This window comes from Ambystoma mexicanum, chromosome 8 (assembly GCF_040938575.1).
Source record: "Ambystoma mexicanum isolate Mex_15411 chromosome 8, UKY_AmexF1_1, whole genome shotgun sequence".
NCBI lineage: Eukaryota > Metazoa > Chordata > Amphibia > Caudata > Ambystomatidae > Ambystoma > Ambystoma mexicanum.
In genome coordinates this window covers 294,826,649-294,850,341 of record NC_090929.1, presented here as the reverse complement: position 1 = coordinate 294,850,341, position 23,693 = coordinate 294,826,649, and the positions used below count along the sequence as shown (strand labels likewise).

The window sequence follows — 23,693 nt, the reverse complement described above, 5'->3', positions numbered from 1 at the left end:
TCTTAGCACTGATGACCTGGAGAGAGACATGGAAAGGCATAGATCAAGTGTCCGAGTGTCCTGCCTTTTGTAGCCTGGACAGCAAAGATCCGCCATCCTCTGGAGTCCAGTTCGAAAGGATGGACGGATAAGAGGAGCTTCCACACTCTTCCACACTCTTTTGTGGGGTTTTACTGTGACATATTGGGTGTTTTTAGCAGAGAGACATCCAGCTGCACCGCCTGGCGTGAAGGCCGCACAAGCCGGATGAACTCTGGCAGCTCTGCCATCTGAGGCCAGAGCCTGGATCATCTGACCCTGGAGATGTGGCATTCTGAGCCCTCGGGAATGTGTGAACAGGGCCTTGGCAAGGTGGGCACATAGGACATTACCATACGGTGGGACTGATACCAGAGATACACAAATATAGAACCATAGGAATGTGGTATGGCCCTGACTTCGTAGTTTATTTAGTTTTGTTTATGGTTAAATAACCTTTACAAAATTTCAACTTCACATTTTTAATAACAAAGAGAAAAAAGCAACAAACAAAACCCAGCAAAAACAGATTAACTAAGGTAACACAGTTGAAACTTGATATAAACAAGTATAAATCATTTTGAGCTACTCAATAAAAAAGAAAATTAAAATCGATAATATATTCAATTACTTGTACATCAAAAGCACAGACATTGTTATTTCATACTATAATACGGGTGTATCCAACACACTATTCATTTGAGCTAACCATCATTTAGATTCATAGATATAAAAAAAGGAAGCTGCAGCTTCTGCGGCATAGTGCTACTGTTATGCAGCTAAATGGTGCTATCCAATGACTTGCCTGCCTGTTTTTAAATAATAGGCTACTCAAGGTTAGCCTTGAGGTTAGCCTTGAGGCTTGCATGAACAGACCTGGCTGGCCCCTAGTTCCAGAACGGGGGGGAAGGGGGCTCTGCACCTTAGGACCGATATCCTAGCATTTTAGTTTTTGCCATCAGAATGTCCTCAGCCCTTCCTTGCACCTGCCCTGGGAATAAGTCTTTGGCTTATTGGCCTCTCAAGGATTCCTGAACTTCCCTGCCGACAGTCAAAAGTGGTACAAACAATGAACAGCTCTTTCTATTTTTGCCATAGAATCTTAATCTGTTTGAAATGCTGTCATCATTGGTCGGATTAAGATAGCGAGGCCCCTGGAGGCATCTTAAGTTTTCTGGAATGTATTATTAATATTGCTGGTATTCTGTAGCCAGCTGTGCGCCCAGCCAGCGATATTAATAAAGCGTTTCATGAAAAGTAATCTCCCTCCGTGGAGATGGCCATGATGACCCCTGCTGATTGGGTTAGCAGTTTCTGGCCAGGGCCAACCTTGGCTCCCTTTGTCGGGATCTCTCCCCATCACTGATGTTTTCCAGTGAGAAGCTTGACTTTATCATTGTATCCAATCATTCTTTCCCTTGGGGCGAAGGGGACACCGCAGACATAGTTGGGAGCTGTGGGCAACACTCCCTCGGGGGTCTGTGGGCATGGAAGCGTCTGCAGAATTGAATTAGCTGGGAGCATACAAGCCCTCCCTGCAGGGCGTCTGCTAATCCTCCCCTCACCCCCCGGAACTGTCATCTAGGCTCGATGGGGAGACCCACAGTAGCGGGGGCCGCTTTTGGTGCTGGGGGGTTGGATTATAGGGCACCAGCGGGAGGCTGGGGGGGCACTGGCCATGCACAGGGAACGAGGGGATTAGCCTTGGGGGAGGGGGGCGCTGGAGACCCACTCCACAACCCAACACCATACAGCAGCTCTCTTGTGACGCCTGCTGTAACCATCGTCTCCAATGACCACTGCACCTGAAAGCAGAGTCCGAAGATGTGACTGGCTGCAGCCTCAGTTGGGTCAGGGGTCACTGGACCTTCGGAGGCCCATCAGAATTCTATGGCTCCTTTGACCCAGGTTATTTTAACAGTGAGGCTGTCTCATCTCTAGGACAAAGGAGAACTGTCTCAGACTCCTCGTGGGTTAGGTGAAAATCCTGCCCACCCACCTGTCCCGGTAACTCCAATGTTATGTATAGCTGTCTCTCTCTGGTGATGACACCATACCATTCTGTTTCCCGTGGAACTCCCTGTGTATTACTGCTCTAAAGAGTACCAAGCTTGTACATGCTTTGTGATGAGAGGCGTGCCGTGCCCCCGTGGACTCGGTCTCACCCGTATTATCAGTGTGTGATTGAAGAGTTCTACTACTTGCAGGGATGTACTTCTGTCTGAAGATTCCCAATTGGCTCAGCTGGGATTCGCTGCACCCCTGAGAACTGGGCTTGGTTACTAATCTCTTCCGGGTGCAATGACCGGCGGACACCTGGCCTAGGGCATGGGGAAACAACCAGACGCCACCTGTGATGTTTTGGAAACTGTGGCCATGTGTGCCTGTGACCTGCCATGCGACTCCCTGTGTGTTTTCAGTCCTAGTCCCCTGACCTGGTGCAGGGTGTGTGTGTCTGCAGCTTCTTCCTGCTGCTGTCCATGCATGCTTTTAACTCGATGATTGTTCCCCCTCTGCAGGGCGATCCTGGCCCGAAGGGCCTGCAGGGCCATGCTGGATTTGCAGGCACGGATGGGTCTCCTGCTCCTGATGGAAAGCCAGGCCCGCCGGGTCCCCCGGGGGAGCAGGTAAATGCCTCAAGCACACGCGCTGCGGGGAGACAGTGTCCACATGTGGGTGTCTGCCCCACCCTGCACATTTCCTCAACTACACGAGTCTCAAAAAGAGATGATGTGTGTGTGTTCATGTTATGTGACTATCAGACTCCATCTGTGTTTGTGGGAATGGTGTCATTAAGTGTGTGTCTTTGTTTCAATAGTTGTTTGGGTAATAGTGCTTTAAGTGAGATGAAAAATCAAGGGCGGCTCTAATATTGGGTTGTGGCCTAACCTGTGTGTGGCCTAAATGGGGGAAGATGGCTTAGGTAAGGGCAGACTGCCCCAAAAAATACATACTGTTTTTTGAGGTGTGAGGGTGGCTAAGGTACAGTGAGATTAAAGGATTGGCCAGGATCGCATACTTTGGTTAAGTACTGAAACTGAGATTTAAGCCAAGTCTGCAGTTTATGCAAGTGACCAGATATCTTCCAGGCTCTAGTTTGTTCAGTTAAGTGTTAATGTTTCACTTCGCAAGGCCCAAATAAGAATGTACTTTACAGAGGTATCTTTAGATGTACAGAAATCCCCAACCAGATACTACATAAATTATTATGGCAACAATTTGTGCCAAAGAATATGACTGTAGCTTTATTCTTCACACCCTAAATACATACAATGTAAGAAAATGCATGATACGGTCACCTGCTTGTTTTCATTGTTTTACAAAGCTTGAAGTTTGTTATGCACTCTATTTCTAATCGCCAGCGCTGGTCAAAGGACACGCTCTTGTTGGGTCCGAGATCCGGCAACAGATGTCTGCTGGCCGGATCTCGGGACCCAGGCTGCCTCAGCCTTGTCCAGGCTTTACCAAGTCCCCAGCTTTGCTGAGGGAAGCTGGGGGCTCGGTGATCTAATCTGCTCTCTGCTCCTTTGGCCAGGCGTCATTCGCACGTCACCTGGTTCTATTTGCTCAGCACGTTTTCTTTCTTCTGGCCTGAAAGGGACACCTTGGGAATCAATGGGCCATGAATATTACTGGGGTGGGGGCCATCACTGTTGAAAGCAGGCTTTCTACATGCTGGGCACACTATTGTTTTCCAAAAGTACATTTTTCACTTTTATAGAAAAATAAAAGTAATTTCCAAAATCAAAAATGCTGCTTGCATTCACTAGTTGACTACCACACACATATTCTGTAATTTGTGTGGCCCTTCCTTTGTGTTTTATCACAGGTTATATTTATAAAGATGTAATATGTTTGCAAACTGGCAATCAGAAATACATGCTTCTGTTGTGCTGACAGCAGTTATTAGGAAATTGAACTGTGGGTTAATGGGTGCCAACTTCTGATTTTCACTACAGGGGCAGAGGTAGCCCCACCTCCGCCCTAAATACAAGCAAGTGCGACCAGCCCAACTCATCCCCTGGCCAAACACATTTTATAGCACTTTTTTTATAAGGAATTGCAAAAAGTCATACGATTAACAACCAGTTTCAAATATATAACATCTCAGCAATGGTCTCTGAACCTGCTGAGCTACCCTGGTAGCCTTCTACTGTAGAGCGTGTCTGTGGCTCCCTTAATGTACAAAAAATCACTGCATTACCAACAGTACTTTGGGGGCACAACTGCCATAGAAGTGATTTAAAGTGGAATTGATGTACAGTGTGGAGTTTGGAAAGTAGCAGCATTAAAGAAAATGCACCATTTTTAAACTATTATATGGAACGTATCCTTTGAGTGGAGTCCAACTGCCATCTCCGCCTCCTCGGAACTCTGCCCCTTCAGAACTCCGACCCCACCCCCACCCCGGCCCTTGTGGGATCCACCTTTACATTTCTTTCCATTGCCACCACGGCTAATCGCACAGCATTTGCGCACGGTAAGGGACATCCCACTAACAACAGCCGCCCCAGTTTCCCACTCGAAGCTGTGTCTACAGCCATCTAACAATACTTGCTCATCTAGAATGCTCTGCTGACCGGGAACGAGCTCCCTGAGGGCTGTCTGGGAGCAGCTGGTGCTGGGCGCTTACAGATCACCTGTGCGGCGGGGTGCACCCCGCTCCGAGAATCGACCCTGGGTGGGTGGGTGGTTGAACGGACTGAAGGGGTGAAGTGCAAGAAGAGATGGACGTGTGGGCGCTCTGCTTCAGATGCCCGTGCCATGTCTCTGCGAACACGAGAGCTCACACTGCTTACAGGTGCTGCTGGTGGGGCAAGGGGGACTGAGCAGAGCCCCGGCCAGGTAGCAGTGGGAGCGGGGACTGAGCAGAGCAGTAACAGTGAGGGAGGGGCGCTGAGATGACCCCCGGCCAGGCAGCAGTCGGGGCGGGCTTTCTGAGCAGAGCCCCGGCTAGGTAGCAATGGGAAGGGGGGACTGAGCACAGCCCCGGTCAGGTAGCAGTGGGAGAGGGGACTGAGCAGAGCCCCTGTCAGGTAGCAGTGGGAGGGGAGACTGAGCAGAGCCCCGGCCAGGTAGCAGTGGGAGGGTTGGCTGAGCAGAGCCCCAGCTAGGTAACAGGGAGGGCTGTGGGGGGGCGCTAAGTAGAGCCCCGGCTAGGTAGCAGTGGGAGAGGGGAGTGAGCAGAGCCCCGGCCAGGTAGCAGTGGGAGGGTGGACTGAGCAGAGCCCCGGCTAGGTAACAGTGAGGGGGGGCACTGAGCAGAGCCCCGGCTAGGTAGCAGTGGGGGGGGGGTGCTGAGCAGAGCCCCGGCTAGGTAGCAATGGGAAGGGGGGATTGAGCAGAGCCCTGGCTAGGTAGCAATGGGAAGGCGGGACTGAGCAGAGCCCCGGCTAGGTAGCAGTGGGAGCGGGGACTGAGCAGAGCCCCGGCTAGGTATCAGTGTGGGGGGGTGCTGAGCAGAGCCCCGGCTAGGTATCAGTGGGGGGGTGCTGAGCACAGCCCCGGCTAGGTATCAGATGGGGCGGGGTGCTGAGCAGAGCCCCGGCTAGGTAGCAGTGGGAGCGGGGACTGAGCAGAGCCCCAGCTAGGTAACAGTGAGGGGGGGGTGCTGAGCAGAGCCCCGGTTAGGTAGCAGTGGGGGGGATGCTGAGCAGAGCCCCGGCTAGGTAGCAATGGGAAGGCGGGACTGAGCAGAGCCCCGGCTAGGTAGTAGTGGGAGCGGGGACTGAGCAGAGCCCCGGCTAGGTAACAGTGAGGGGGGGGTGCTGAGCAGAGCCCCGGCTAGGTAGCAGTGGGGGGGGTGCTGAGCAGAGCCCCGCCCAGTATCAGTGGGAGCAGGGACTGAGCAGAGCCCCGGCTAGGTAACAGTGAGGGGGGGCGCTGAGCAGAGCCCTGGCTAGGTAGCAGTGGGGGGGGTGCTGAGCAGAGGCCCGCCCGGTAGCAGTGGGAGCGGGGACTGATCAGAGCCCCCGCTAGGTAACAGTGAGGGGGGGGCTGAGCAGAGCCCCGGCTAGGTAGCAGTGGGAGGGGGGACTGAGCAGAGCCCTGGCCAGATAGCAGTGGGAGGGTGGACTGAGCAGAGCCCCAGCTAGGTAACAGTGGGGGGCGCTGAGCAGAGCCCCGGCTAGGTAGCAGTGGGAGAGGGGACTGAGCAGAGCCCGGCCAGGTAGAAGGGAGGGGGGGAGGGGTGCTGAGCAGAGCCCGGCTAGGTAGCAATGGGAAAGGGGGACTGAGCACAGCCCCGGTCAGGTAGCAGTGAGGAGGGGGCGCTGAGCAGAGCCCCGGCTAGGTAGCAATGGGAGGGGGGACTGAATACAGCCCCGGTCAGGTAGCAGTGGGAGCGGGGACTGAGCAGAGCCCCGGCTAGGTAACAGTGAGGGGGGCGCTGAGCAGAGCCCCGGCTAGGTAGCAGTGAGAGGGGGGACTGAGCAGAGCCCCAGCTAGGTAACAGTGAGGGGGGGGTGCTGAGCAGAGCCCCGGCTAGGTAGCAGTGGGAGGGGGGACTGAGCAGAGCCCCGGCCAGGTAGCAGTGGGAGAGGGGACTGAGCAGAGCCCCGGCAAGGTAGCAGTGGGAGGGTGGACTGAGCCGAGCCCCGGCTAGGTAACAGTGAGGGGGGGGTGCTGAGCAGAGCCCCGGCTAGGTAGCAGTGGGAGGGGGGACTGAGCAGAGCCCCGGCCAGGTAGCAGTGAGAGGGTGAACTGAGCAGAGCCCCAGCTAGGTAACAGGGAAGGGCATGGGGGGCGCTGAGCAGAGCCCCGGCTAGCTAGCAGTGGGAGAGGGGACTGAGCAGAGCCCTGGCCAGGTAGCAGTGGGAGGGTGGACTGAGCAAGGCCCAGGCTAGGTAACAGTGAGGGGGGGCGCTGAGCAGAGCCCCGGCTAGGTAGCAGTGGGAGGGGGGACTGAGCAGAGCCCTTGTCAGATAGCAGTGGGAGAGGGGACTGAGCAGAGCCCCGGCCAGGTAGCAGTGGGAGCGGGGACTGAGCAGAGCCCCGGCTAGGTAACAGTGAGGCCGGGTGCTGAGCAGAGCCCCGGCTAGGTAGCAGTGAGAGGGGGGACTGAGCAGAGCCCCTGTCAGGTAGCAGTGGGAGAGCGGACTGAGCAGAGCCCCGGCCAGGTAGCAGTGGGAGGAGGGACTGAGCAGAGCCCCGGCTAGGTAACAGTGGGGGGGAGGGCTGAGCAGAGCCCCGGCTAGGTAACAGTGGGGGAGGGCTGAGCAGAGCCCCTGCTAGGTAACAGTGGGGGGAGGGCTGAGCAGAGCCCCGGCTAGGTAACAGTGGGGGGAGGACTGAGCAGAGCCCCAGCCATGTAGCAGTGGGAGGGGGGACTGAGCAGAGCCCCGGCCAGGTAGCAGTGGGAGGGGGGACTGAGCAGATCCCCGGCTAGGTAACAGTGGGGGGGGCTGAGCAGAGCCCCAGCTAGGTAACAATGGGGGGAGGGGTGAGCAGAGCCCCGGCTTGGTAATAGTGGGGGGGAGGGCTGAGCAGAGCCCCGGCCAGGTAGCAGTGGGAGGGGGGACTGAGCAGAGCCCCAGCTAGGTAACAGTGGGGGGAGGGCTGAGCAGAGCCCCGGCTAGGTAACAGTGGGGGGGAGGGCTGAGCAGAGCCCCGGCTAGGTAGCAGTGGGAAGGGGGACTGAGCAGAGCCCCTGTCAGGTAGCAGTGGGAGAGGGGACTGAGCAGAGCCCCGGCCAGGTAGCAGTGGGAGGGGGGACTGAGCAGAGCCCCGGCTAGGTAACAGTGGGAGGGAGGGCTGAGCAGAGCCCCGGCTAGGTAACAGTGGGGGGAGGGCTGAGCAGAGCCCCGGCTAGGTAACAGTGGGGGGAGGGCTGAGCAGAGCCCCGGCTAGGTAACAGTGAGGGGGAGGGCTGAGCAGAGCCCCGGCCAGGTAGCAGTGGGAGGGGGGACTGAGCAGAGCCCCGGCCAGGTAGCAGTGGGAGGGGGGACTGAGCAGAGCCCCGGCTAGGTAACAGTGGGGGGGAGGGCTGAGCAGAGCCCCGGCTAGGTAACAGTGGAGGGGAGGGTTGAGCAGGGGCCCGGCTAGGTAACAGTGGGGACGAGGGCTGAGCAGAGCCCCGGCCAGGTAGCAGTGGGAGGGGGGACTGAGCAGAGCCCCGGCTAGGTAACAGTGGGGGGGAGGGCTGAGCAGAGCCCCGGCTAGGTAACAGTGGGGGGGAGGGCTGAGCAGAGCCCCGGCTAGGTAGCAGTTTCTGGAGGCTGCTGAAGCCCATCCCCAGGTAGCCCAGGCCCATTTTGAGCCCTGATAGGTTCAGTTTGACGTGGGGCGGTGCCAATGTATGTGTCTGCATGTGTCCATCTGTAGATGAGGAGGTGTATCTGTGCACCTGCATGTGTTTTACAGTTGTGTTCCTTGTCAAAGGTTGTCCACATGCCTTATGGAGGTATGCTTTTTCACCATTCGTTTTTGTACATCTGTGTCTTGCTTGTTTTCCTTGTGCAGAGGAAGATGTTTTGTGTGTGATAAAAGGTGTCCAGATGGTGTGGAAGATGCTTACTACTGTAGGACATAGTCTGCGTGTGGTTAATCCCGTTCTTGAGCAGTTACATATATCTACTATGCAGTGACCGAGAAAGAGTAAAGCCAAATGGGCCAGTAGAATCACTGTGTCTTCTCACTCTTCCTTTGTTTTCTCACACGCAGGGGCCGCAGGGATTTAAAGGGGATATGGGACCCATTGGAGAAAAAGGAGAAGAGGTGAGTGTGTTGGGGCAGATGTGGAGCTAGCTTCATCTGCCCCCTCCAAACTGCTTCATCGCCAAAGTCTCTGTGGAAAGGTCTTTTTACCACTTCATTTGGTAGATTGCCCGCGAACTTCAATTTGAGCCGTAATCAACAGGTCGTTTAATTTTCAGAGTAAAATGTGTAGAGCTGCTGTTTTTGGAATGGTTCCTTCTGAGTGAGGGGTTTGGCACTGCTGCCAGGTGCTTAGGTAAAATAGCTCATAAGAGAGGTCAGTGATTCGGTCATTGGGTATATGGCCTCAGACCTTGGGCCTCCATTGTGGGCTTTGGGTAGATTTTCTCTGAACTCCCACCTGCGCTCTGGGTGTTGTGCATCTAGGTAATGCGCTTTCTTTGAGGTGCGATCTTTGGCTAGATTTCGTAGAAGCTACTCATTGATATGTGGGCTTTAAGTGGAATGCCTGGTATTAGGTCAAAGAAAGACCGCGCCGTGACCGCACAGAGCGGTCTTTCTAAATTGAACTGTCAGACCCTGCGCCTCACATGAGTGTTTGTATGGGCTGATGGGTACAGCGAGATGGAGATGACGCGCTGCGGGGGTCAGAGGTAAGTGTATGTGTAGTGCGTGTGAATGTGTGCGTGTCTGTGTGTGTGTGAGTGTGAGAAAACGTGTGTGTATGTGGGGGAGATGCGGAGGGCATCAGAGAGCAATGCGGGGCTTGGGGGGTTGAACCCCCCCCCAATAAAAAAATAAACAGTGGTGATGCCCCTTTCCTGTTTGTTGGGTGTCGCACGAAATCGACCGTGAAAAATCGGTCTTTTTGAAATGCAACCTTCAGAAAATGGGAAAATGACAGAGAACCGAATGTCTGTGAGCTGTGGAGTGAGCTGTGGACATTGGGTGGCAATACCCAGTTCTGAGAGAATTCATATGCAATCTATCCAATTCCTACCACCTGATCAGGAAATCTTGGGCGGTCTAACCAATGGACAGAGCTCAGTGGAGACTATACAACCAATCTACAGAGCTCAAAGAGTTCATAGACAATCCAGCCAAAGTCCACAGCCCAACCAGAAGCTCATAGGAAAGCAGCCCAATGTCCACAGCTCAGATGTACGTGAAAATGTCAAAAGGGAAAAGACTGCAGGAGGAAAAACTGAAGTTTATTTTAACGCATTTCCCTCGCCCTCATTAAATAGCACACCACCCCTGCTTACCTTACGGCGGCACTCTTGGTTGTGTGCTTTCGACTCCCCTGTCTCCCCGCAACGCCAGTTTCTGCCACTTACGTGGGCGGGAACCGGCCCCGCAGGTTTCTTTTTTGATTTCTTGTATTTCTCTGATATCTATATTTTACACAAAGCGGGGGGACACCCCTGCAAACCCGATCCCATTATAGCAGACAAGGGTGCGGGGGGCACCCTGCAACCCCTGCTACCCGTGTTTGCTGTAATGGGAACGAATGGCATAATTGTTCGCCTATTTCGGCTATATGACATTTTCATACAGCTTAAATTCGAACAATGATGCCATACCTTCTTTTTATTGGAAACTTTCTACGGTTACCCACAGCTCAGTCAGGAGCTCATCGGCATTCCGCGTGAAGCCCACATATCAAACAGTAGCTTATCCCATTATTGCAAAGTGATAAAGCTACTAATGTCCCATGTGGTACATTTCATATGAGCTCATCTCATCCGCAGGCTGTTGGTATCCGCTGGACTTCATAGGAACTCCTCTTTGAGCTGTAGCCATTGGATAGATTTCACATGAGCTGCTTTTTGAGCTGTAGGAATTCGGCAGAATGCTTATCCTCTCCAATGTGCGCAGTGGTTTATGGGTGGGTTGCCAATAAGTGCCTGTTTAAGAGATGGGCATTAGGTAATTGGTGGGTTGCCAATAAGCTCCTCCTTGAGTCATGTGCATGACATCCATTACTCATGCCTACTTCTTTGAGTAATTGGCATTGGATGGGTTGCGTGTGAATTCGTGTTATCGCTGCGGATATCAAGTGTGTCGCTTGTGAGCTCCAAGGGCTCTAAGCTGAAGTAGTGATCAGGCTGCCTGGGGCTGAGGATGGGGGCGCAGGGGGGTCTGTGAGTTCCAGATATCATGAAGAGTGCCTTTCTGCGTCTCAGAGCTGCAGCCGCATGGTACTGCCACTGGGCATGTTCACTGATCACCCTTCTCCTTGCTTCTTTCAGGGATTCACGGGGACTGCAGGATTACCTGGCGAGCCGGGCGAGAAAGGACCGAAGGTGAAGAGCCTCTTACTGACCGCTTGTGGGATTTTGGTTTCCGATTACGTTTTCTTTTAGCTGCCACCATTACCCAAAAATGATAACAGAACAATGTTTAACAATTTGCTTATCAATTTAATGAAAAAATGCGACTATGATATCATCCACTATTCTATACAGATCATCACGACTAAAAGATGCACTGTTGCAAATATTTAAAACTCTAGCACACTAAATAATTCCAGCAATTCCACTCATTGCTTGAGGAAGCTTCACTGTATTAGTTAACGGCCTACGTTACTTTATAGTTGTGAGAAACAGAACTGGGAGAGCTAGAGCCAGACAGTGGCTGGAAAATTAGCTGGCTTTTGCATGAAGTCTCGCAGTGTCCTCCTACCCAGGGGTTTGCAGACAGAGATGCAAGGGTACGTGTCCATGAAGTACCCCTTGTGCTCACTCGCAGCGTCACGAGCCAAGTTCAAAGGCTTCACCTCTTGGGAGAGATGTGAGGGGATTCATGTGTAACCAATGTTAATTGCATAAAAGTTAAAGACCTTGATCTCCAAATTAGTAACAGCATACAAATATATTGTATAAACTGCATTCCACCAAATATTATTAATGATCTCAAAATCCCATGGAATCTTCATAGTACTTTAGAAGCAGGAGACCTGTTCCCTGGGGCGCATTTGATGGGCAACCAGACTTCAAATTCTCTACTACCCCTGTGTCCAGTTGACACCCATGGGTGAATCCCCTGTGTACAGAGCTCCATTGCTCCCCAGTGAGGTTCACATTTCATAAATCGCATATATATATATATATATATATATATATATATATATATATATATATATATATATATATATATACATATATATATTTCTGAAGCTTGTGGATCTGCTTAGAATCACATGCATTGCAAAGACCGACATCTACTGGTTGGTGTGGAGTATTACATATTCATTTTTTCTATTTTGAAAAGGGAGATCGACTAGGTTAGGCTTTACTAAACTTCTTTTCTGAGTTAAATTGCTTCCTTTCCTTTGACTTATCTTAATTTTATGAACTCCTTTTTATATTTGCAAACTTCAAAGGACAGTTCTATTTACCAATTGCTTACTCCTTAATGGCTGCCTTGCCAACTATTAACAACTCTGATTGAGAATGTGCAGCTTCAATGGACAGTTCAGTTTTCTTATTGCTTACGCCTTATGGCTGTCTTGCCAACTATTTTTCATCTCTCATAGAGAACGTGCATGAAACTGTTCATTTTAGATAATGTTAATGTTAAAGGTATTTATATAGCGCACCGCCACCAATGGAATTGGTCTCCAGGCAAATGGTACAGGGGCCAGATTAGCATTCATTGCTAAGGTGCCATTAGAAGCTATCTGCAGTGAGGCCACATGGAGTTCAGTCCACACTTTCACACAACATTATTACGGCACAGAATAACTCACAGGTGGGACAAGCAGTGCTAAAACATTTGTTTGTTTCGGCCCCTACTATCAACCCACCACCTTCTTCTGATATTGCTTACTAGTTTATGCAAAGCATGTGATTCTAAGCAGATCCACAAGCTTCAGAAGACAAATATTACATACCTGTAATCCTCTTTTTGATGCTTGTATCTGCTTAGATTCACATGCACCCACCCAGCCTCCCCTCGTTGGCAGTGGAAGCACCATACACAACATGTATGTTATGTGAGGTTTTTCAAACAATTCTTCACATTCACACTTCACTATATAACCCACACAACCTCAGGTCAGACAAAAAATAACCCTATGAGGACTTCGACCCATGAGGGATCCTGGGTAGAGTACACGTCACAGTAGGGGTAGTATTACAGTAACACCCAGCCAACGTCCCCTTTGAAAATAAAAAAAACGAATATGTAATACTCCGCACTAACCCTAGATGTCGGCCTATGCAAAGCATGTTAAGCTAAGCCGATACAAGCAACAGAAAAATGATTGCAGGTATGTAATATTTGTCATATATAGTGTCTTGAACATTTGTGTGACCTCCACTGGAGCCAGTGTGATTGAAGTAATCCTGGCATTTCCTCCTGGAGTGTTTCGGCTCTCCTTTTGTATTGCACTCTTATATGATAGTGCAAGCAGCACGGGAGTTCAAATGTGGATATGGGATTTTATCACTTCAACTGTATTTATTTGTACGCGTGAATTCAAAATGTTGCTTCTCTATCTGCTTTGTACTATTAAAGTTTCACTCCACCTTATTCTTGGTGTTGTTGGTGGCCAAGACTCATCACATCTCGACTTCTATGAGTGCCACTACACCTGGTCTAGCTGAAGAATAGACTTTGAATGGTCGCCTTATCACCAGCCCAGGACTTGTCCATTGAGAAGCGACTCTGTCCAGTCTGTATAGTTCCCCTCCAGGGGCTATGGTATTGTGTTTGGTGGGCTTGTGAAGCCTCTCGTTGCCTATGGATGGTTCACTCCATGCGCAGCTCATCCATTCCCTGCCCCTTGTATAACAATCACCTATATTTTTAGAGTGGGCGGGCTCATTTTATGATGCAATATTTCTGCTTCCTGAATCCACCACTAGCAATGGGCTATGAGTCGAGGTGTTCACTCTTTGATACATTCCCTTCACATTGACTCAAATTCCCAAGCAGCTCAACCCAATTGAAACATTTTGAGATACTCTTATAACACCATTATAATCCATAGTAAAAACTACAAACTTGTATAAAATAAACTGCAGAATATCGATTAGAAAGAAGGAATTCTGGAGCTGTATTGTTACTTTCAGTTTGACACTGTCCCTTTCTTATCTCTTGTAGTATTTCCACACGCTTCATCTGTACACTCTTTAATTTTCTGATGCCCGCTGCCTACCAGTGACTCTCCACCAGGAGTAAGATTGTGCAGTTCCTCCCCAGCTTCCATGGTGACATAAATGTGAGGCAACGTGGAGAAACGCAAGGGGCCGAGCCAGGACCAGGCACAGATGGTGCACAATTCCCTGGCACCAGACTAGTAACGCTTTAGTCAATGTAGGTACCACCTAGTGGTGGTAACACACGGGAGGCTGTCATGGGGAGGAACTCCCCTCCTGGGCACAAAGACATGAATCTGGGACAAGGCCCCTTTTCTCCCAATCCCATAGAGTAATAACACCCAACCCAACTCTTCCTTACCTCGAATAAAGTCTGAGACTATGTTTTACTGTAATGTGTCAGACAGTCTCACTATGATAGGTACTGGGACGAAAAAGAACCCAAGAATGCTACAGTCAAGCATGAAGAGTGTTCGACCAGCTGTTGTCAAATCATTTTGGCAACATCTGGTGATGTGAAGGCACCCCTGGGCTAAGAGTGCCAGTGGTATTTTGAGTTTAGCGAGAAACATTTCATAGTCAGAATTCCCCACAAATTCTGGAAGATGTTGTAAAGCGTGTCTTTCCTTGCCAGTAACCCACACTGGAGAACTATTGTTAACAGATATTCTATTTATATTCGAAGCTAATTTTCTCCCGTTTACCTTGTTGCAGGGCACGAAAGGGGAGAGCGGGCACCCAGGACTTCAAGGCATGCCGGTAAGGATAGAGTTGGCCACTTCTGTGTAATTTTCATACGTACACTACACCGCTGACAGACAGTTCATAATGCAGCACCTTCATTCATGCCAAAAAGAAAATGAAGGGGAGCTCTGTCTGCAGTATATGCCGGTCAACCTTCGGCATTCAAGGCACTTCACCATATTGTCTCCTGCTTTCGCTGTTCTTTTCCACCTACTTCCCGATTGCAAGCCTCCTGACACTCACTTGTTTTGGCTATTAGGTGGCATGCAAGAACCTTTGGCATTGGAAGTGATGGTAGGAGGGCGATGAGGTGTGAGAAGCAATCACTGCTGGTTTTGAATTTGTATCCATCTATTGTCTGCACATGGCCATGTTAGGCCCTATGACCATGTCCACCCACTACCTGCTCCTCCCTGCCGAAATGCCCCCCCCCCACCCGATCACTGTGCTAGCTTGGCTTTTAAGGGGATGTCAGTGTTATTTTTATTCAGGGTTCTGAAACGTTATGGTGTGCTTTTAGTTTGAAAACATATCTTAACCAAGTGTTCTTCAGTCACTTGGGTACTTGCATCTATTCCCTGCTCTGAATTCCTGTTAAAAAAAAGTGTTGACAAACCAGCAGTTTTGGGTCTTTTATAGGCATTGGAAATGTATTTCCAGACACTAAAATAATATGCCCTGGTACTAACACCATTTGCCATATTATGGCCAGGTAGTACCTTTATGGTAATGCCTGCAAATGCTTATCTCGTACTTGCACACACGTCAAATCCTTTTTCCTCTTCTGTGCCCTACCTGCTTCAGCAGCACAGCCTCAAGCTGTTTGTATGCCTACTGTAAATACTACCATGGCCACCTGTCTGTTTATCCTCCTCCTGGCTTCATTCTGCATGTTCTGGTCCTACACAGAGTTTAGGTGCATGATTACTGTCACAAACCCAAATACCGAGTGCCTTCCAGATAGATGGTCGTCTAATTCTACCATATTTTAGCTTTGCTCTCACGCATGGTCTGTTGCAAACATATACTCAACACACACACAACCCCCCTCGCATCTCCTCTTGGAGTTTCATACGCACTCTGGCCCTCATTACGAGGTTGTCGGTAGGCTGCTTGTAGTACCGGCGCCCTACCGGCAACCTCGGCTTACCGTTTGTGCCACCAGATATCTTGGTAATATTCGGAAAAGGTGGCGGCTACGTTGATACCGGCACCTTATTTCCAGACTAGCTCACTCATAATGATGCCCAATTATCTCTTAAATATGCTTATTCATATATCGCTCCTCTCTTATTCATATACTCGTAAAAAAAACACCATTCCTTGTCACATACTGCACTCTTCCACATTCCAACACACACATACATTCATGCACAAGCTTCTCTCTTCATGCATTGTTTCACTGTTACTGCTTTCTTTCTTTTTAGGGCCCGATGGGAGTTAAAGGTCCTCTAGGCTTCCAGGGATTCCAAGGAGCAACTGTGAGTGTTTTTCTCTTTGCGTTACTACAGTAATCATTATAATATATGGGATGGTCTCCCTGTTAATAGATTATTCTGAATGTTTCAGTTCTGATAATGTGTTCCAAAACCTGACGCCCTGAAACAGTGGAAAGCATGTCATCACAGATCTCAAAATGTCAGGGGACAGACTTGGATGCAGGTAGTGAAAAATCACAGCTATAGAGATAGAGAGATTAAATTGGTTCTACGGCGGAATTGGAAGACTAGACTAGACTCCAGTGGAGTAACTTTGCTGAAAATGTTGTGGGGGGCACATGGCATCTAAATGAAAGGGGTCTCTGCCAAATGAGTGGGACAAAATGGTGTGCCACAAAAGTTGGGAGACCAACACCCTTGCCCCCCCCTAAAATTAGGCACATGCCCGACTCTCCTTATCTGACGTACATATGTGGTACTTACTGTAAGAAAAGCCTAAAGAATCACTGTGTGGTGAAGGCAAGAAGGCCCAGGCATCCACATTTAGAAAGTACCTGCCTTGAGATTAGTTAAATAGGAATAGAGCATAGGACTGACTACCTGAATGCTTCATACCATTGGGAGCTCCATTCATATACACACAGTGTGAAGGCATGGGAGAAAATACAGGATTTAAGCTTCTTCCTGAGAGTGAGGTGGTTTTCATTCTAGTGCAGTATCAGTGGTAGTGGGTGGCTAGCACAGGATTGATTGCACCCTTGACAGAGGAGGATCTGCTACCTTATCTGGCCTTTTCTTTATGCGGTTTGGTTAGCAGTTTATATGATAAGGATCCTGGGAGGGATATCGGAGAACGTGGAAGCAATCGGACCAGTGCAACTAAGAGCTCTGAGAATCACACACACTCTTGAACTCAATTCACTCTCTTACTTGAAGCCAGAGTGGCACCACCAAAATGGGAGAAGTTTGATAGTTCTGTCTTATCCCAGATATGAGCCTGGCTGCAGCGTTCTGTTTTACGGTAGCTTTTGTACCTTTATCAGATAGTGCCCTCTCCAGGTACAGCAAGTTTGCATTTCTTTACTCTTTTCTCACCTTTCACTCATGCCTACTTTCTCTCTTGTATGTTCAGCTTTTTTATTCAGCTTTTGCGTTAGCTTCCTATTTTCTCCTTTTTCCGTTGTTTTCTCTCGAAACCTTCTTTTCAGTTTTTTTTCTGTCATTTACACTCATTTACACTCCATCCTTCTCTTCTTCCTCTCCTCGCGTTGTTGTCATATGTATGTTTTCCTCACTATTGACGTATCTCCTTCTCCTTCCTTTGCCTCTCATTGGCTCTCTCTCCTGCTTTGTTTCTTCCTTACCTTTTAGTTTTACGCAATGGAAATGTCCGAGTGCTGTTTGAAGTTGTTCATCCTTAATGGGATTTCCGTGTTTCTTTCTAGGGAGAAGAGGGAAAAGTAGGCCCTCAAGGACCACCCGGATTACCTGTGAGTACAACGACATTTTATTAAAATAATATTTTGGTCTGATATTGTGAATTGCAAACCAGACTTTGGCATTCACCCGCACTGCGGGGCACTGACATGGCCGGTAACATCCTGCCAGCCCTCGCCAATATAGGCCAGAGCGAAGCATCCGAGGTGTCAGCCCTCCAACAAAGGGGTGAAAGCCATTCACACCCCAGGATTTCACCAGGACGCGAATGGTTTTCTTTTTTTTCTCTGTCAAAAGATGAACTCAGCGCGGAGTGTGCAAGCCCATGTCCTGGCAAAAAAAAAGGTTAAAAAATGGCTGTCTTCATTAAGATGGAAAAGGGACTAAGTCCCTTTTCGGATGACAGTGGCCATAAAAAAACATGTAAAAAATGGCCGCCGTCCTCTGAAAAGGGACCTAGTGCCGCTGGTGTGGGTGGTGATTATAGAATTGCGCCTGTGAAAGACGGATTGTGATTGGTCAATCTGTCTTTCCCGGGTGCGAATGGATTTTCAAACCACACTTTGCTTCTGCCATTTGCGATGCTATATCCAGGACTGGAGTGTATCATGCCTTTGTAACTGGACAGCTGGTCTGTGGCTCAGTGTCTGCAGACACACAAGAAGGTCTATGCAAGAGGGTGTTACTCTAAGAATTAAATTCGACCAAAGTTCGCAGTTCTTGTCAGAACAAATATGAATGTCAGAATACTTGACTTTTACACAGACCTACAACCACATACATGTTTGCGTTTTAAAAGTGAGAACTATGCTTTTATTTTTTTTATGTTTTGTGTCATTTTCCTAATTCCAAAGCCACATCTGTGATCTGATGGTTTCACTCCATATTTCTCTTTCCTTATATAAACTCTGTTTGAGATGCTTGGAGCATAGGTCCAGCGCAGAGGCCAGTTACTTCTTGATGGTGACTTAAAATCTAGTGCGGAGACAAGCCCCCCACGCCCTTCTCAACAAGGTGATGTCCTAATGCACTGAGGCAGACGTTGCCTTGTTTGCCTCCTACTGAATATTTTGGAGAAACACATCAGCCTCATGATCCTATCGTGCTGAATCAGAAACGTATAAAAACATGTTTGAGAGGTGCTGCATTCAACTGCATCCCGTGGGAGCATGCTCCTTGAGGCCTCTTATCTTTCGTCCCCCCTGACTGGATCCAGGCAGGGTTTGTTTGGTAAATACGTTGTTGTTTCTGTCATGCTTTGTTGTCCCTAGTTCCAGTCTATCATAAGTACATAGCTACATCTCAGAGAGAGGGCATACGCTAGCACTCCATGTCATAGCCTTCTCTGAGTCACTTGATCTGGGTGGGGAGCCTAGGCGACCTTGAAAAAGATCTGGAGCAGCTGCAACATTTCTGAAGAGTGGCGTAACCACTGTCTAGAGAAGAGATGGAACAACCCTCCAATGTGGGCTATAAAATAGATTACAACTTTGTATAGTGGGCCAGAAGGTCAGTTGTTTGTTACCCTCTCCCATCACACCCCTTTGCAAAATGTGCATATTTGAGAAATGTGCATGTCCCCTCCAACCACTCGAAACGGGCCTATTATGGATCCTCACGCATAATACCAGAAAAATGGCAACATAAGATTTACATAAGTCACATGAGGAATTGGTTGTTCTTACCAAGCCCACTGAATCCGGAAAGGTGCACCAAATAATCACAAGCACAATGCACTTTGATTTACTCGTTTTGTCATGCCACAAGTTTGCAACAATCAGCTGGAACATAATAGGAGTGACACGTTAATTTTGCCATGTTAAAGACACAGCTGATCCAGGGCAGTCCTTCTGATTTATGTTGTGGGGTTAATAGGAGGTCAGAGACTGCCAGCACACGGGGTGGGATCCACCTGCCAGAGGTTTCTTTGTAATGAGGACTCTGAACCAGGGGGTGCCAGGCAGTGGGGGTAAAGTTTTTCAAGTATCTTTTGTCTCCAGCAGCAACTCAGCATTTAAATAAAAGGTGCTGCTGCTGACCGCTTTTTGTGTTTACTGAAGAAGAAGCGTGTTTCTAATGGCCAGCCCGCTTTCCAGGTGGGTTTTGTGGGACCTTTGCGGTCACACTGAGAAATCGCGGGCCAGTTGTAATGAAGTGGCTACGGCCCCACAGGTGTACACGGATGAGTAGTGGCTAAATTGCCTACTCTGCTCTCAAACGTCTATAAACGAGTGATCCCAATCATAAAGGTGAAGCAAGCACAGGTAAGAGATATACATATCTCCTTTGCGTTTTGTGGTAGGGCTGGCCATGGGCAGGCTAAAGTCTTACTGGGGGTATGGAAGTGAACCAGTTGCAACTGAAACAGCAAAGTACAACAGTTCAAAATAAAGGAATGTCCAATCAAGGTTCTATAAAAATATCTATACTTTAATTAAACACAAAATAAGCAAAAATAGCTAAATAGAACAATACTACAAAAACCCACCCCTGTGGAAACAATGCAGAATATGCAAGCGATAGAAGGATTCAGCACTCTCGATAAAGAAACACGGGTGAAAGGCAATCAATAATCACAATGTTTGTAAAAGTATATGTCTTGTGTGAGAAAAGGGATGAAAGTAACCTGACTACCCTATGGGGCGTAAAGATAGAGCAGGGTGGCAGTCACAAGTCAATAATACCTTCTTGCTGTTCTTGGTGGTTAGCATTGAACCAGACTACTGGGACCTGTGCAAGTGGTTCGAACCAGGCTCAGATGCTGCAGACGCAGTGTTTGAGATGGGGGGAGCAAATGTTGAGTCGGGGTCGAGCTGAAGTTTGCTGCAGTTCGAAGTCACGTTCAAAAAATGCAGATTGTGAAGGTCATCAGGTTTGAATCGGCAATCGATGGATGGTGAGACCACGGAGAGGCTGGTGACTGAATGCACAGTTCTAGAACAGGCAGTTTGATGCAGCGTCGAGGGTTGCTGTTCCGTGAAGGTTCGATGGTTGACTGGATCGGCGACAAAGATGCTGGTGGTTCGAAAGGTGGCTTGTATGGGGCAGTTGCAGCTAAGAGTTTCTATTTCGAGCTGACGCAATGACGCACTTGGCTAGCACAGTGTGGGAGCAAAGTTGGTAGAATGTGCAGCAGAGCAGTTCTAAGATCAAGCAAGTTCCAAAGGCCGTACCAGAGGGTCCTGTTGATTCGAACAGGGTTGGCTGTTCCAACCCTCAGGATGCTGTGAGTCCCAATTCTGGGGTTCAGGGTCAAGATAGGTTCTTGTTCTCATTTAGTCCATACAAGTGGGAGATGTGAGGCCCCAACTTACCGGTCCTGCAAAGGCTGAAGTTGAGTAGCCCCACTAATCCTTTCAGAACTGTCCAATCTGAAGATCTTTAAACATACTACAGTCTTGACCCTTCCATGGGGAAAGGGGAATGGGATAACAAAACAAACTACCAGATCTCCTTAGCGTGGACCTCAGTTTCAATGGACTAGTGCTTCGCTTCTTGACCGCTCCTTCTACTGACACTGGTCCCGTCTGGATCTATAAAGGAATAAGGAGATCTCATTAAGGAACTGCTTGTTCACAGATTCAATCTTCTCTTTTTTCCCTGTTGATTTTATTAATTTCACCTGGTTTCCTCCTCTTTTTGCTTGAAGGCAAATTATTAGAAATCTCAATCTTTTCCTAATCTTTTTCTTCTTGGTATCTTAAGTTCATGAAAACTACTCTTTACTCTTGCATTCCAGAAAAAGACTGAACGTGTGTCTTTAATATGCCAGCTGCTTCAAAAGTCTCAATATGGAAATTAATTTCTTTCCAGGTTTTGAATCCTTGAAATTCACACTACTGTCTCACAATGTGCTCCCACACTCTGTTTCGTTCCTTGGTCTCTAGAAACGAGCGTCACCACTAATCATCTCACTGCGTGGTCCCGCTCTCTGTGCTTCATTCTGCGGTCTCAGGAAACTGGTGTCGCCGCAAACCTGGGTGTTGTAAATGCAAGACCAGCGTGAGCTCTTTCAGCACAGACCGGGTGTTGCATAGGCAAAGGCAGCGCATGCTCTTTCAGCACAGACTGGTTGTTGCATAGGCAAAGCCAGCGTGAGCTCTTTCAGCACAGACCGCAGTGGCATAGGCAAGGAGCAGCGGGAGCAGTAGTACGACCATTTTGGCAGCAAGGCATTATTATTATTCCCTCACAAAGAGAGTAGGTGCAGCATGTGATGGGAAAGTGAAAGCTTACTTTCAATATAGAATTGGTACAACATGGACAGTGCAAACTTCCTTGCATGCAGACTGGTACAACACGGGGAAGGGCAGCCCATCTTCCCTGACATAAGCAAAAACAGCTGTGGCATGGGCACTGGTTAGTCGAAACCTCTTTGTTCCCCTGTGATTTATAACTCCAAGTTTCAGATTTGATTCCCTAATAATTAAAAGGAGGTTACTGCTCTATCTCCTTTGGCCTGGAGTCACCCACCTTTGAGATGTAATAGGGGGAGTTCTGCCACACCCCCACACAACTGGACAGGTGGCTATCCAGTCAGGGTTGGGTGGGGAAGGATTAATAATCTCCATGTTGAGGCAGCAGTCTACCTTGGGTTGCAGGGCTGGGGCTCAACGGCTGCAGGCACCATGGCTAGTTCCTGACGCATGGCCTTCGTCCATGCATACATCTGCTTAAAATGCAATGCACCTCTCTAGAAAAGAAACATGTAGAAATGGGGCCTCCCACAGGCCCATCCAGACCGCATGCTAACCAAAATTAATTAGCCCTTGACTAAGAGTTTGGCCAGTAGCAGGTAAAGGACAGTCCATTGAGACAGTAGCTTCGAGGAGCGGCACTAGTGCTGCTATGGAGGACAAGCCCTGCCCTGGGCCCCTCATGGCACAGCCCTGGAGCCATATGCATCTATCTTAATGTCAGTGCTGCCCCCCAGACCTTGTGTCATCTCAGGCAAGTGGTTATTTTGGCTAGTGATTTCTGCCGCCTTGCTGGGATTTCAACATGTGCCCCTACGGATGACCAAAGATCTCTGGGGGAGCGCAATACTTACCGGAATCTAGGAAGAGCCTTCAAGCCCATAATCCCCAGATAGTGATTGGACATTGTTGGTATTAGGAGAGTTTGGTGCATTGGCCACAACAAGGGCTAGTATATCTTCTATTTAGACAGAATCGGATGGGGCAAGGAGGTAGTGCTAATCCTTGTTATGTCAACAGTCAGGAAACCAACAATAATTCTTAGAGGAATAGTGCAAAGTAATTGGATCAATGGAAAGACAGATGAGATTAAATTCATAGAAGCTTTTGTCAAGGTGGCAACTAGCCAGGAGGCACAGTTAGTGAGAAACATTAATCAGGCTGTTGGCTATCAGAGCATATCTGACGGCTAGAAGCAGGGACCTTCTGTGCTGTAGAGCATCTCAGACATCAGACCTAAAGATCACCACAAGGGTAGTGTTGGGCCTGGTACTTGCTTTTGGGTAAAAGTGCCCAGTGGTTTTATTTGGTTACTTGAGTCCCATAATCACCAGACAGTAAAGTTCAGTATAAAATAGAAAAAGGCCACTAAACATGAAAAGGATTAAAGTCAGTGGTCAAAGTGAGCGAGAACGGTCGGGAGCGGCATTCCACTACTTTTATTTTTGACTGTTAACATTTCTACTAGTTTTTGCAACCATGTTCACCATTCTTGAGCTGTTCTTTGTGATGTCAAATCCTACTTATCCACTTTACCACCCAATAGCAGTTAAAACTAAATTGAAATCTGTTTCAACTCAATTGTTTGTCAACCAGCATTGCTGCAACCCTTGTTGTGTTGAACATTGCTCCCTTCCTGCCTACTCTGTCCCCCACTGGCGTCACATTTCCACAACTTTTTTTGGTACACTTCTACTGCTGGCACCAGTGGCAGTTAATGGAGATTACCCAAGTTTACAGCACAGGGAGTCTTGATTCTATTAAAGACATGGAGGTGAGCATTATGCTTCAACTTCCTTTCATTCTAACTCTCCAGCAATTTCTAAACGTATACAAAACGTATACAAATTTCATAAAAATGTAAACCATTTTGTTTAATACCGGGAACGTATCCTGTAGTTTCATATATCACTTCCTTCTATCTGCACCCTGTGATGTCACATCCGGTACATGTGCCTTCCTCTTCTTAGATGTTGTGAACTGTCACTCTTGCACAAACTTTCCCTGAAGGAAACTGGACCACAAACAAACTGTCTCTGGGGCAACTGAGACGCTGGCCAAGCAAGAAAACACCACTCTGAACCGTCTGTCGCGTGCCC

General features: G+C 48.7%; 1 protein-coding gene across 2 annotated transcripts in view; it reads left to right on the top strand.

The window, feature by feature from the left end:
- Nucleotides 1–23,693, top strand: part of LOC138471851 (collagen alpha-1(II) chain-like) — a 1,536,387-nt gene that overhangs the window by 1,028,364 nt on the left and 484,330 nt on the right. For both annotated transcript variants that reach the window (XM_069609694.1, XM_069609695.1), the window contains 6 exons: nucleotides 2,538–2,645; nucleotides 8,680–8,733; nucleotides 10,926–10,979; nucleotides 14,493–14,537; nucleotides 15,950–16,003; nucleotides 17,407–17,451. In XM_069609694.1, the coding sequence (XP_069465795.1) occupies nucleotides 2,538–2,645; nucleotides 8,680–8,733; nucleotides 10,926–10,979; nucleotides 14,493–14,537; nucleotides 15,950–16,003; nucleotides 17,407–17,451 (360 nt within the window). The remainder of the gene's footprint in view (nucleotides 1–2,537; nucleotides 2,646–8,679; nucleotides 8,734–10,925; nucleotides 10,980–14,492; nucleotides 14,538–15,949; nucleotides 16,004–17,406; nucleotides 17,452–23,693) is intronic.